We start from the raw sequence: 13,488 nt of genomic DNA on the forward strand, positions 1-13,488 counted from the left end.
CGTGAGATAATTTATGAGGGTGTGTTTAGGGGCGGGGCAGGGTAGGGGTTGGGTGGGGCAACTGGTTGCGAGTAACACTTGAGGCCTGACTAGTAGCTCAGGACCTGAAATTTTGATCCCTGAAGTACAGTATAGAGAATTATCACTGATCACTGTATTAATATCACTGGTAATGTCAGTGGCAGTTAGTCAGTTCCCCAAGCGTCAGTTAGTGTCAGATTGTCCACCGCAATTATAAATCGTTGACATTAGTAGTATAAAAAAAAATTCCAGTATATATTCCATAGTTTTTAGGCACTATAACTTTCATGCAGACCAATCAATATACACTTACTGGGATTTTTTTTAAATCAAAAACATGTAGCAGAATACATTACAAAATTTATGAAGAAATACATTTTTTTTTCAATTTTAGAATATGTTTTATAGCAGAAAGTAAAAAATATAGTTTTCTAAAAAGATTTTGTTTTTCTTTTTAAAAACCCAGTGGTGATGAAATACCACCAAAACAAAGCTCTATTTATGTGAAAAAAAAATTATATAAATTCTATTTGGGTACTGTGTTGCATGACCAGGCAATCGCTTAGTTAAAGTAGCGCGGTGTCGAATAGCAAAAAAATGCTCTGGTCATGAAGGGGGTAAAATCTTTTGAAGCTGATTACCATTAAAGTGGAAGTAAACTCTCATCTCTGACTTTTACCTATAAAAAAGCCTATAAAAAGGCTCACCTATAGGTAGTGTAAATATCTCATAAACCTGCACCGTTTAGGAGATATTTACTGTACATGCAGCCAGGGACATCACTGGCGCATGCGCTCTGAATGAATGGCCACCCGGGCTGTTCCTTCAGAGCCCTGTGCTATAAACAGCGGCTCTAGCGAGCAGGCACGGGAGTGACATAATCGCGACTCCGGCGAGCCACAGAGCCAGAGTCCACGCAAACCCGGAAGCAAGATGTGTGAAGATAGGAGTGCCATACTAGCACATTATGACATTATCTTGCAGGGTAAAAAAAAATGTCCAGCCATTTACAACCACTTTAATGTACCTCTGTTGCAGAAAAATAAAAGCTTTCTATGATTTTTAGAACAAGGCCTTACCTCAGCCCTGGTGTGTTCCACAAAAAGGTTGATGACTTCCTGGTATGTAGATTTGGGACGTGAAAACTTTTAGGACACAGGAAGGAGTTTGCCAGCTGACCTAATTATAACACACACCATGCACTTATCAACTATGTTTGCCCGGCATCTCTCCAGGGGTGCATTTGCCTGGCTTGCCAATGTAGGCTGCCATGTTTGCACAGCATACCCAACATCTCTCCAGATAGGCCCAAGCCTCATGCTAAACGCTCTTGGGCTGCATGCAGGCTGTGGGTTGGGCATGCCTGATATAGTACAGGGGCCTGCCTGATTGGATACAGAGTGAATGGATAGATAGGTGGGTCCCCCTATTTCATAGTTTTGGTAAATCTAAAGGGAGTTTTTTAAGAGATTGAACAATCAGATTGTATAGTGTATGGCCATCTTTATACATCTACATAGGAGGAAGTAGACAGAGACACCCAGCTGTCAAGCCCCAATCATATCTCTGTATGTGTTTTTTTTGGGGGGGGGGTTGAGATTTTCTGCTCATCGTGCATAGGGCAGTTCATTAACTTGAATGGACTGCCCTACGCATGACAAGTACTCAAAAGAAGCTCCAAAACTCCTTTTTGGAGTGGAGGGTGGTGCTTTTCTTTACCTTGCTTATTGGTGCATTTGTAGCACATTTGTCATGGGACAAAACGCATTGGCCAACTTGTGCCTGATACCCAGGCTTGAGGTGCCATTAACATTTAATGGTAACGCAAGTGTCATGGGCATTTGCAGTGCCTTTCCAAAATGCACAGCAAAGCGCGCATTTTCTGTTCAGAAACACGCAGATGTAAATGGAGCCTCATTGTTCTTGTGTAAACACACCAATTCCACTTTCAGGCCCCATTTACACCTAACATAGTGAAACTGTACGTTTTTGGCTCATTTTTCCTACGATATGCATAGCGCAGGCCATTAGTTTCAATGGGCTGCCCTACACGCAGCAAAGTAGCTCACTGGACATCTTGGTGTTTTGCAGTTTTTGCGTTTTTTTTCTGTGCATTTTGCGGCATTTGACACTTATTTTTTCACGTGGCAAAATGTGTGTTTGCTTCCTGTGCCAAACAAAACCATAAAGAAGAAAACAGGGTGTACATTTGTACACTTGACAGTAATTATCTATTCAACAAAACTGATCCAAAAAGATCCGTACACCCACTCTTCAAATAGCACCACTGTGCCAAAAGTAACCCAAATGTGCAACAGCTGGTACTTTAAATAACATAAATATAAATAAGCATTTACAGTGTAAACTAAAGTAAATAGTAGCACTAAACAATATAAATAAATAAACCCAGTGACAGGTGATAGTGATCAACACTAATACATAAACATCTAATAATAAAGTTTGTCCAAAATAGTCCACGAATGAGATTGGGTTGTCTCAAACAAGGAAAGCTGAATGTATCCTGATGTAAGATCTTCAAAAGTTGGTTGCCATACAAGGGACGTGGCTGTACGGCAAGCAGTTTTTCACGCTTGACGCTATATCGGAAGTGACGCTCAGAGGATCAGAATCTTTCCTTGGTGAGATTCAGTCCACATATTACACCAGTACTTGATGCTGCCTCTAGGCTTCATTGATTTGAGCTTATATGAGTGCATTGTTTGAAGCTGTTTTAGTCAAATTAACTTCTTACAACGATACTGCACTAATGGAGCACTTTGTTTCATGATATATGGAGAGTCCATGATATCGGGTGTCATGTCTGGATATCGGTGAATATCTAACTCTGTGAAAGTTGATGCTGTTTTGCCGAGCATGAGAGTGCAAGGCATCATCATTTGGTGAGTTTTTAACCTAAGGGGAGAGGAAACACTGAGTGCACGCGGTGTGGTGAAAGTTTTAAAGAACTCACATCAAGATACATTCAGCTTTCCTGGTTTGAGACAATCTAGTCTCATTTATGGACTATTTTTGCACAAACTTTATTATTAGTTATTTATTTATGTATTCGTGTTGATCACTATCACTTGTCACTGGGTTTATTAATTTATATTGTTTAGCGCTAATATTTACTTTAGTTTACACTGTAAATGCTTACTAATTATCTATTGTAATAGAGAGACCATTTGAGTATATATACTTGTGTATGTAATGTATTTTGTAAAATTAATAAAATGATGTATTTTTTTTTGATGGTTTGGTGTATCTTGTTATGAAATGTAAATACCGGGAGGCCCCCTCTGAACACCTGTTTTCTTTGTGGTTTTGTTTTGCTTTTTGGGTTGGTGACCTCCCAGTACAGACATTGTTTTGACTCCCACTGCTGCGTAGGCGGTCCTATTGTTTATACATTTGTTTGATTTTTGCTTCCCATGCCATTCTGCTGGGAATGCTCTGCAAACATAGTTGATGGGTGCAGGGTGTGTGTGCTAAAGGGGTCAGCTCCTTCCTGTGTCTTAACAGTTTTCATCCCAAATCTACATACCAGGAAGTCATGAACTTTTCTATGGAACACACCAGGGCTGAGGTAAGACCTTGTTCTAAAAATCATAGAAAGCTTTTATTTTTCTGCAACATAGGTACATTAATGGTATATTGGTACATAGGGGAGCTGGAATTTAGAAACAAAAAGAAAAGGTAAACTTAAGCTTTAAAAAAGAAAGATTTCTGCGCTAGTGAATTAAGTGATTATATGAATAAAATTAGGTGAAATCAATCAGAATAAGGATAGCAGCAATCATGAATATTGCACATAGCAATAAATTAAAACAGTAGATAAAAAATTGATGCTCTTAACTAAAAATCATAAAGTACATAATGCATTAAATACCAAATCATCAAAGTGCAATAGTGCAATATAGTGCAATATAGTGTAAACATAAACTATAAATGATTTCTGAAAAATATCTGAGTAGATTATGCATAAAACTCCTAGAAAGAGGAATTCACATATATAACATAAATGAAAGTTCATGCTGATATAGAAACAATTGTGCAAAGTCCCATAAAATGATAGTGATCAAGAAAAAGTCCCAGCAACCAATCGGATTTAGAATGCATAATTGATTCCAGATAGGGTCATAATCAGATTAATCACTGCAATGTGCTCCACTGCAAACAAAAGAGGATTCGCCTCCTATCAGAAAATATGACCTTCACAGGTCAGATAGAGCCTTTAAACAAGAAAATCTTCTCAGGCAACGACTGACACTTTTTGGCAAATCCAGGCACTTAATATGGATGATCTCACCACATCTCCCCAAGCCAGCACCATATATTAACTCCTCAGTTCAGTACATAAAGCATATTGCACATGGAAAAGAAGGGGACATCTCTTTGCGCAACATCCATAGAAATGTTTTTATTAAAAAAGAAACATACTCACAAGGAGTAAGATAAAAACAGGCATATCGATCTGAACAGCGTCTGGCGTCCCTACAGATATATTGGTGTCACCACTACTCCTACTGCCCGACTTACATTTCGATCTAATGAACCTCGTTACTGGGGCAACCTTTAACCTCCCTGGCGGTATGATTCTTTCGGATTTTAGGTGCTGAAAGCGGTACAATTATTTTGCATGGAAATTTGGCGTTTTATATTGTAGGTCTGTAAATCTTAACAATAACACACTTAAATCTGTCCAAACCAGAGTCTAGTAGATATCCCGGGTATGATAAAGTTTGAAACACAAAAACATAAATTATAATATAATAAATAAAAATAAATAATTCAAAAAAAATTAAAAAAAATTAAGTAATAAAATAAATTTCCCCACAATTCACTATCGCTCAATTCTGCAAGTGTTCTAATTTACTATCGCTGTTTTCTAGCTGGTCTAAAGCCACTTTTGACGTAAAGGGACACTTTTTGGTTGCTATGGACAATCTCTAGGCAGAAAGAACAGTATATATCACATAAAACTGCATGCAGGGCATGGGCCAAAGCACTGGGGACAAAAGGGATGTGAAATCATTTCATACAGTACTGTAATCTGTAAGATTACAGTACTGTATGTGTTATGATTTTTACTTTTTTTTTAATTTGCCGCCAGGCTCCGCCCCCGTGCGTCGCGCCGCTCGCAGGGAACGGAGCCTGGCACGGAGAGGCTTCGGAGGAGGACGGAGCCCTCGGACACTGCGGGTGACATCGCAGGATCCCAGGGACAAGGTAAGTAACGCCGCCCCAGGATCCTGCAATGCGATCCCGAGTGTGGCTCGGGGTTACCGCTAATGGTCCTGAATTTTAACCCCAAGCCACACTCGGGAAAACCGCCACGGAGGTTAAAGGGTAAGTTCACCTTTACAGAAAAATCTGTAAGGTGAACTTACACAGGACCCCCTCCTCACCACCCCCCCCCGTCCCGCTGACCCGCTGACCTGGAGCGTGGCGATCACTTAGAAATCCCCCCCAGCTTAATCTCCAAAACGTACCTCATCAGGAGGTATGTTTAAGAGCATTCTAATTGGTCGGCGCCGACCATTTAGAACCCATGTAGCACGTCCTGTCTCTGCAGGCGAATAGGAGAGAAAGTCAGTGCGGGGGATCACCAAACTCCAGGTTAGCGGGACCGGGTGCAATGGGAAGGGGGGTACAGTGTAAGTTCACCTTACAGATTTTCTGTAATGGTGAACTAACACTTTAATCACAATTAATAATGACTGCAAATCAAAAAATGCAAACATGTCTGACCCTGCCATTTTACCCCACTAAATGATAGATTTCCCACTGACCAAATATGGCCATGACCAGTGACCAAATATGATTAAATATGGCTATGTTAATATTTTCTCAGTGATGTCAGTTGGCCATACCTGTCTCTTTGTTTATATTCAGTCTAAAGCCAGGAATCGCTAGCTGACATCTGAATAGAAGACAGGATCAATTATGGTTGTTATGACCTCAGTTTCATTCCCGATGACATTGGTGAATGGGACAATTAGAGAGAGTGAATCTAACTAATGGGAACACATAGCAATAAAAGCCTGACAGTGGTTTTAACCCTTTACAACTCTTCTAATCTTAACATTTTTTTGCCTTTAGCTATTCTTTAAACGAATAAAGACTGCTCATGTAAAGTTAATGTTCAGAAGGCTAAATCTGTATACCTTGAATACCCAGTCATGTGTAGGGTTAAAGGAGAGGAATTTGCCATCAACATGATTGATTGATTTAAGAGATATGTTTTGATAAGTAAACATTCTCATTCATAGTAATTCAACCCTCATAGTGTATCACATGGACGACAAAAAGTTATGTGCTTACTAAAAATCACCATTATATCTTAATTTAAATACTTTGGCATAAAACTTTGAATTCTTGTGTTCTATCTTCTTATAACCTGTATCTGCTATTATCCCATATCTCTATTGATTTTAAAGTATTTGACAATTATTCCAAGTGTACTTTAGTTCCAGGACATCCACAACAATGTCATATTGTGCCTAAATATATTGCAGTATTTCATGAACTAAAAGACCTTTTGAAGAAAAATGCAACAGTGGAGTCCTTCATTGAGTGGTTGGATAATGTTGTAGAGCAAAGAGTTATTAAGGTAATTATTTTAAATTAAAGGAAAAAATCAGCAATTCTGAGCTTTGTGTACTGTACAAATCATATTTAAGATAAGGAGGCAGCAATTAAAAGTAGGGGACTGATGTGCTATATCTAGAGCTACTGTATATTTGGATAAATCTGAAATTCTGAGCAGGTGTTTCTTTCTTTCTGCATTTTAAAGTATACCCAAAGCCAAATGTTAATTTCTTTTTTTTTTCTTTTTTTTTTTGGGGGGGGCGGGGGGGGGGGGGTAAAGTAGGACATGGTTAAAAACCCATCAGTTTGTTTATTTATTTTTTTACCACTTTCCTTCACTGCTATTCTTTTGGTTGAACTGGATGGACTTGTTTCCTTTTTCAACCAGACTAACTATGTAACTATGTAACTTCCTGTCCCATAGACACGGCAAAAAAATAGATAAACCTCTTCAACGTGAGGAAAATCTTCTTTTGGACAGTAGTCTAAACAAGTGCCCCTATTGGAAGATTTTCCTTCTATCTCTGTTCGGGTGATGACTTAAGCAGAAATTAACTCTCCTATCATTTTAGCCAACAAAGCTGCCATCTTGGCCTCTGTTTGATCTTCAACTGACATGATGGCGCACATGATCAGTTATGACACCAGCCATTTGATGGTTTAACAGTTTGGTTAAGAGCACAACCAATGTGACGGTTACATTCCCGACACATGCAGGAATGTAACTGTTTTATGAAACTGTTAAATTGATGAGTTTAGTTCCGCTTTAAAATTTTGGATTTTCCCTCCATTTCAGTCCCAATCGCAGTGGCATGAATCAGTGATGACACAGACAACAATAAACACAAACAAGGGTACTAACTCTGTACAAAATCCTTCCAAAACAAAAAAAAATGCTTTGGCTTTCAGTAAACTTTAAGGACTGGTTCATACCACAAAAACACACTTCAGATCCATTCCGGATGCATTTCTGCATGTTTATTTTTAATGCATTTCTAGATGCATTCCAGATGCTTTCTTTATTCTTTTTTCCCGTTTTTTTTTTTTTTCACTGTACTGGGGTTTGGTGCATTCCGTTGCATTTTTTATGCGTTTTTCCGCATTTCAGTACAGCCCAGTGCAGGAAAAGTGCAGGAAAAATGCAGCACGTTCTACTTTTTTTTCTGGAACACCCTGGAACTGACAGCACTGGTATCATCTAGGCCACTGGAAACCATATAACCTACTTTCCATGCATTTTTGATGCAGAACAAAAAAACGTGCGAGAATGCATGTGGTGTAAACTGGCCCTAAGGCTCCCCTTTTAATTTTTGAATGTGATACTTTTAATTACTTTACTGCAGAAGTCACCATGTTTGATTTTTTTAAAACTTCAATTTTTTAACCCATATACATTAGATTAGATCTAAGAATTAATTCACCGATTTTAGTTTATATATACTGAATCTGTAAAAAATAGTCACTATTATTTCACACATTGTATTGCTATTGTGCATTCAATGTAACATCATAAATAAGACCCTAGATTATGTTTGCTAATTACTTGTAATGAGTAAGCCATAAAATCTTTACTTTTTTCTTCTGTGAAAAGAGAAGAGTTTGTGGAAGTATGGAAACAGAGATCTGAGTAGATCTTTACCAATGCCCATCTTGTTTAATACCAAACTCTAAACTGAAGTTCTCTTTGCGTAACCTTTATATTTCACATGCATGTTCTTATATATTTGACCTATTGTTTAAATATAGATATTTTTAGAAACAATAAACTACAGTTTCCAAAGTGAGCAAAATACTTTCTTGTATTAAAAGAGGTATAGACTCCAGAGAGAAACATAATTTTGCCCCTGTACAAATCATTGGTAGGACATCATCTGGAACATACTGTTCAGTTTTGGACACCAGTCCACAAAAAGGATATTGGGGAAATGGAGAAAGTGCAGAGAAGGGCAACCAGACTGATAAGAGGCATGGAGGAGCTCAGCTATGAGGAAAGAGTATAGGAACTGAATTGATTCTTTCTTTAGAAGATGTGATTAAGGGGGGATACGTAGGTGGTCCATATGGTGAACTTCTTTTAGAGTTATTCACTTTAGGGTCATCACAAAGTGCAAAGGGGGTGCTCTTTATGTCTGGAGGAAAAGGGATTTAACCCCTTGATGCCTGAAGGTAAAACAAATCTTAATGCCTGAACACAATTTTTACAACATTGGCATGTGTTAATACAACTTTACATATCATTGTAACTACTTAGCTTATCTAGGTAAATTATACGTTTTATTACATTGGGCCTTCATTTGGTGATATATGTTAATGGATATCTCCTGATTTTATATTAATGTTGTCAAAGAAGAATTGTCCCAAAGTAGTAAAAAAAGTGTTCTAACTTTAGCTGTATATTTTTTGCCATCACCATGATCCACCACCAAAAGATTCCCCCCCCCATAAATTCTCCTGCTCCTGACATTCACAGCAGTATATTATTTGTTGTCTGTACCTGTAGTAGGGTCAAGAAAAAACTGTACACATTTTGTTTTTCTTTTTTTTTATCCTGCTTAAAACATACTGACACTGACCTTTGACCCTGACACTTGATCCTGACCTTGACCCTGACCCTGACGCTAAACTAAATCAGGCCTTGATATAGCTATTTTATCTATGTTTATTATACTTTTTAACACACAAACCTTTTTTTTTTTACATTCACCTATGAGTAGGAGAAAAGTATACAATGTGTGGGAATTTTTTTTCAAAACTGTAGCAGGCAGAATCTAGAGCTTTTAACTTTAGTTTGTCCAGTTAAGTTTTGAAAATGAAAGATCGAAGTTGATTGGTTACTATGCACAGATGCTCCAGATTTTGGCTGATCCGGTTTTGCTAAATTCCCATCAATGTTTGTCTTTCTACATTCTGAAGGAGTAGGAGAGTATAGAACCTGGTTTTACAGACTGATCACTGTGATAGCCAATCACAGGCTATTATAATGAACATGTGAGCAAGAGCAGCTTCTCCCAGCTCCTACATTTTACATTAATACATTATTATTATTATTATTATTATTATTATTATATTATTATACAGTTAGCAAACATTTCTAAAAATTCTGTTTTCACTTTGTCATTATGGGATACTGAGTGTAGATTCATGAGAAAAAAAATGAATTTAAACAATGGTAGTATCAGGCTGCAACATAACAAAATTGAAAAAGCGAAGGGGGTCTGAATACTTTATGAATGCACTGTAAATATATATGTAGATGCCGGCTTTCCATTTATTTATTTTTAATTCTTTCTATGAATTGAACGTAATGGACTTATGTCTTCTTCAACTTAATATATACATATGTATAGAATTGCTGAATTATGTTATTATCATTCTTTTGTTTTCTTTTTTCTTTTTAACCAGATGAGCAAACAAAGTGGCAAGTCACTGAAGAAGAGAGCTCAGGATTTCCTGTTAAAGTGGAGTTTTTTTGGTGCCAGAGTTATGCACAACCTAACATTAAACAACGCATCTAGCTTTGGTAGGAATCCCAATATATTTCACTTTAGTCTAGATTTTTCAACTGAACTCCAGGCAACAGCTAAATACACAATTTAAATTAATGTATGTGAGAGGTTGCCAGTTTTGTCCAGCTAGTCCTGAAATTCATATAGTCTCCTCTACTTTAGTTTAACCACTTGTGGTCCGGGCCATAGCCGAATGACGGCCACAGCGCGGACCTCAATTTCCGGGAGGCCGTCATGGGACGTCCTCCCCTATGCATGCGCACCGCGCGCACCCTGCAGGGCGTGCGGTGCGAGCGCTGTGATCACCGAGTCACGGAGACTCGGGTGATCACAGATCTGAGTAAGGGGCCGATCCCGGCCCCTTACCATGTGATCAGCTGTCAGCCAATGACAGCTGATCACATGATGTAAACAAAAGCTCGGTAATCGGTTTCGTTTTCTCCTCACGCTGACATAAGCCGATCACCGGCTTATGTTAAAGGGACATCGGTCCCAAAGAGGAAGGAGGCACATATGTCTCATCTGAGCCTACCAGTGTCATCTGTCATTGCCACCTGCCAGTGCCCAGCAGTGCCACCTATCAATGCCCACAAGTGCCACCTATCAATGCCCACCAGTGGTGCCAATCAGTGCCACCTAGCAGTGCTGCCATCAGTGTAAGCAATCTGTGCCCATTATTGCCACCCATCAGTGCCCATCAATGCCACCCATCAGTGCCCATCACTGCTACCTAGCGGTGCCCATCAGTGCCACCTCATCAGCGTACATCAATGAAGGAGAAAAATTACCTGTTTGCAAAATTTTATAACAAAATATAAAAAATATATACATTTTTTTTTTTTTAATTTGGTCTTTTTCAATTTTTTTAACAAAAAATAAAAACCACAGAGGTGATCAAATACCACCAAAAGAAAGCTCTATTTGTTGGGAAAAAATGATAAAAATTTCATTTGGGTACAGTGTTGTATGACCGCGCAATTGTCATTCAAAGTGCAACAGCGCTAAAAGCTGAAAATTGGTCTGGACAGGAGGGGGGTTTAAGTGCCCATTAAGCAAGTGGTTAAGCAACTCTGTTGCAATTAAAAAAAATAAATAAATAAAAAGAAGCACAACCTGCAAACAAAATCATTAATACTTAGTTGTCTTGCCAACAATGCTATTGAGCTCTGATGAATATCAATCTTCTAAGTGTGTCCGATCTGGACCCCAATGGCTACTGTGTTTTATTTTCAACCAGCCTCCACATCCCTTTTATGTCCTGTAGTGACAGGTGCAGAACATTTTTTAGGGAGATTATGTGTTCAAAATGGTGGTATTTGGCAGCTTGAGTGATAGGAAAGGTAAGCGGTAATACTTTCTTTGTGGGCTGGGCTTACTTATATTTTTTTAGCGATAGAGCTACATTAAATGATATAGCTTTAGTGCTAGGACCCCAACCCGTTCTTGAACAGAAAATTGTTTAATTTTTTATAAATAACAAACATATTATACTTGCCTGCTCTGAGCAATAGTTTTGCACAGAGCAGGCCCAATCCTTCACTTTGGAGAAAGCTTTGTCTAATATAAATATTTCATAGTCTTTAGATTGGTTGTTAAAGAGTTATAGAAGATAGGCTTGTTATTAATATAATATTGTATGAGTTTGGGGAAAATAGCTGCACCATTATATATTGTGTATTTATTATCATGTAAAGTGTTCCATGCACAGTAGCTTAACCACTTAACCACCACCTGGTATGGATTTTGGAGGGACCCCACGCAATTTTTTTTTTGGTTCAGGGTTCCCCTTAATATTCATACCAGTCCCAAAGGGCCTGGTAATGGACTGGGGGGGGACCCATGCCATTTTTTCAATGAGTTTCATCTATATTGCTGAGACCAGACAATTCATTACAGCCGCGATCAGTTTTAAATGACTTTTTTTCCATTAGAATTATAATTTTGCTGTGGTACTGTTCTAAACATGGGAAAACTGCGCCATTTTACAGGCATACTATAGACACTCCCCAGGCACGATATTTAAAGGAATATTTCATTTTTATTGTTTCACTTTAAGCATTATTAAAATCACTGCTCCCGAAAAAACGGCAGTTTTTAAAACTTTTTTTTGCATTGATACATGTCCCCTGGGGCAGGACCCCGGGTCCCCAAACACTTTTTATGACAATAACTTGCATAAAAGCCTTTAAAATGAGCACTTTTGATTTTTCATGTTAGTGTCCCATAGACTTTAACGGTGTTCCGCAGCTTTCTAATTTGCCACAAACAGCAACAACCAAAGTTCAGCCCAAACTTATGCTCAGGCCGAACCGTTCGCCCATCCCTAATCACTATACATATACATCGTAATGATAGGTGTACAGGGCGGGCTGAAAAGATTATTATGGAGGTTTCCATATATTATTTTAGTGGAGTCATATATATATATATATATATATATATATATATATATATATATATATATAAAGGTTGAGGGGGGTTCATGCATTACAGTTGGGGTTCTACCCTAATGCAATAGGCTGTGCCCACATCTGATCCCCCCGTGTGCCTGGACTTCACCCCCCCGTAGCGTTGCTGGCTTTCCTTTCCCTTCGGGCACTACAGGAACCCAGGGGGATGTGTCAGGACTGAATGGACACATTCTGAATGGACACACTGAGCAATTGGTACTGATCACTCCTGTGTCCATTGATGACTGAGCATAGCAAACTGTGTTTACTATGCTTCAGTCTGTGTCATTCATCTTCAGTGCAGCTGAGGCTACAGAGAAAGGGATTGGGGAATCTGTGTCCTCGTTTCCTTTCTCTGTCTCAAAGGTGAGATGTCAGGGGTCTGTTTAAACCCCTGATATCTCACCTAAGACCCCCCCCCTCCAAACAGTGTTGAAAAAAGATATGTACAAAATATATAAAACAATGAGGTGCTCACGGGTTATCTGGCCCATACAGTGTGAATGAATGATTTGTTGCCATCTGTTACTCTATGAGGATGCAGCAGCTACATGAACTCAGCTGCAGGCCCTAATTTGATAGGTTTACAGGCGTGGGTGAGTGGCCCCGAATGCATGTTGTGTTTGGGGCTGTACACCTGCGGCTGTGTTCATACAGCTGCTGCGTCCCCATAGCATAACACAGGCCGCCTAAACATAGCAATAGCCACATAAAAAAAAGCCAAATCAGACTGTACAGACCACAGCACTCATGTAAATGAGTCCCAAGACCTCGTTTACACATAGGACTTTGTTAATACAGTTGTATATGTTAGATTTAGCAGGAATTTTGTAAGTTAAGCCAAGTTTGTGTCAGCTAACAATGATTTTAGTGTATTTTTGGTGAAAATATTATTTGGATATTTTCTGGGGGGTGGTTTC

The 13,488-nt window shown here is 38.7% G+C and overlaps 1 protein-coding gene across 1 annotated transcript in view; it reads left to right on the top strand.

The window, feature by feature from the left end:
• RFX6 (regulatory factor X6) overlaps positions 1-13,488 on the top strand; it is a 215,435-nt gene that overhangs the window by 181,297 nt on the left and 20,650 nt on the right. Inside the window, exons 13-14 of the mRNA XM_073629129.1 lie at positions 6,540-6,634; positions 10,015-10,132. Of these exons, the coding sequence (XP_073485230.1) occupies positions 6,540-6,634; positions 10,015-10,132 (213 nt within the window). The remainder of the gene's footprint in view (positions 1-6,539; positions 6,635-10,014; positions 10,133-13,488) is intronic.

The sequence above is a fragment of the Aquarana catesbeiana genome, linkage group LG04, assembly GCF_042186555.1.
Source record: "Aquarana catesbeiana isolate 2022-GZ linkage group LG04, ASM4218655v1, whole genome shotgun sequence".
Lineage (NCBI taxonomy): Eukaryota > Metazoa > Chordata > Amphibia > Anura > Ranidae > Aquarana > Aquarana catesbeiana.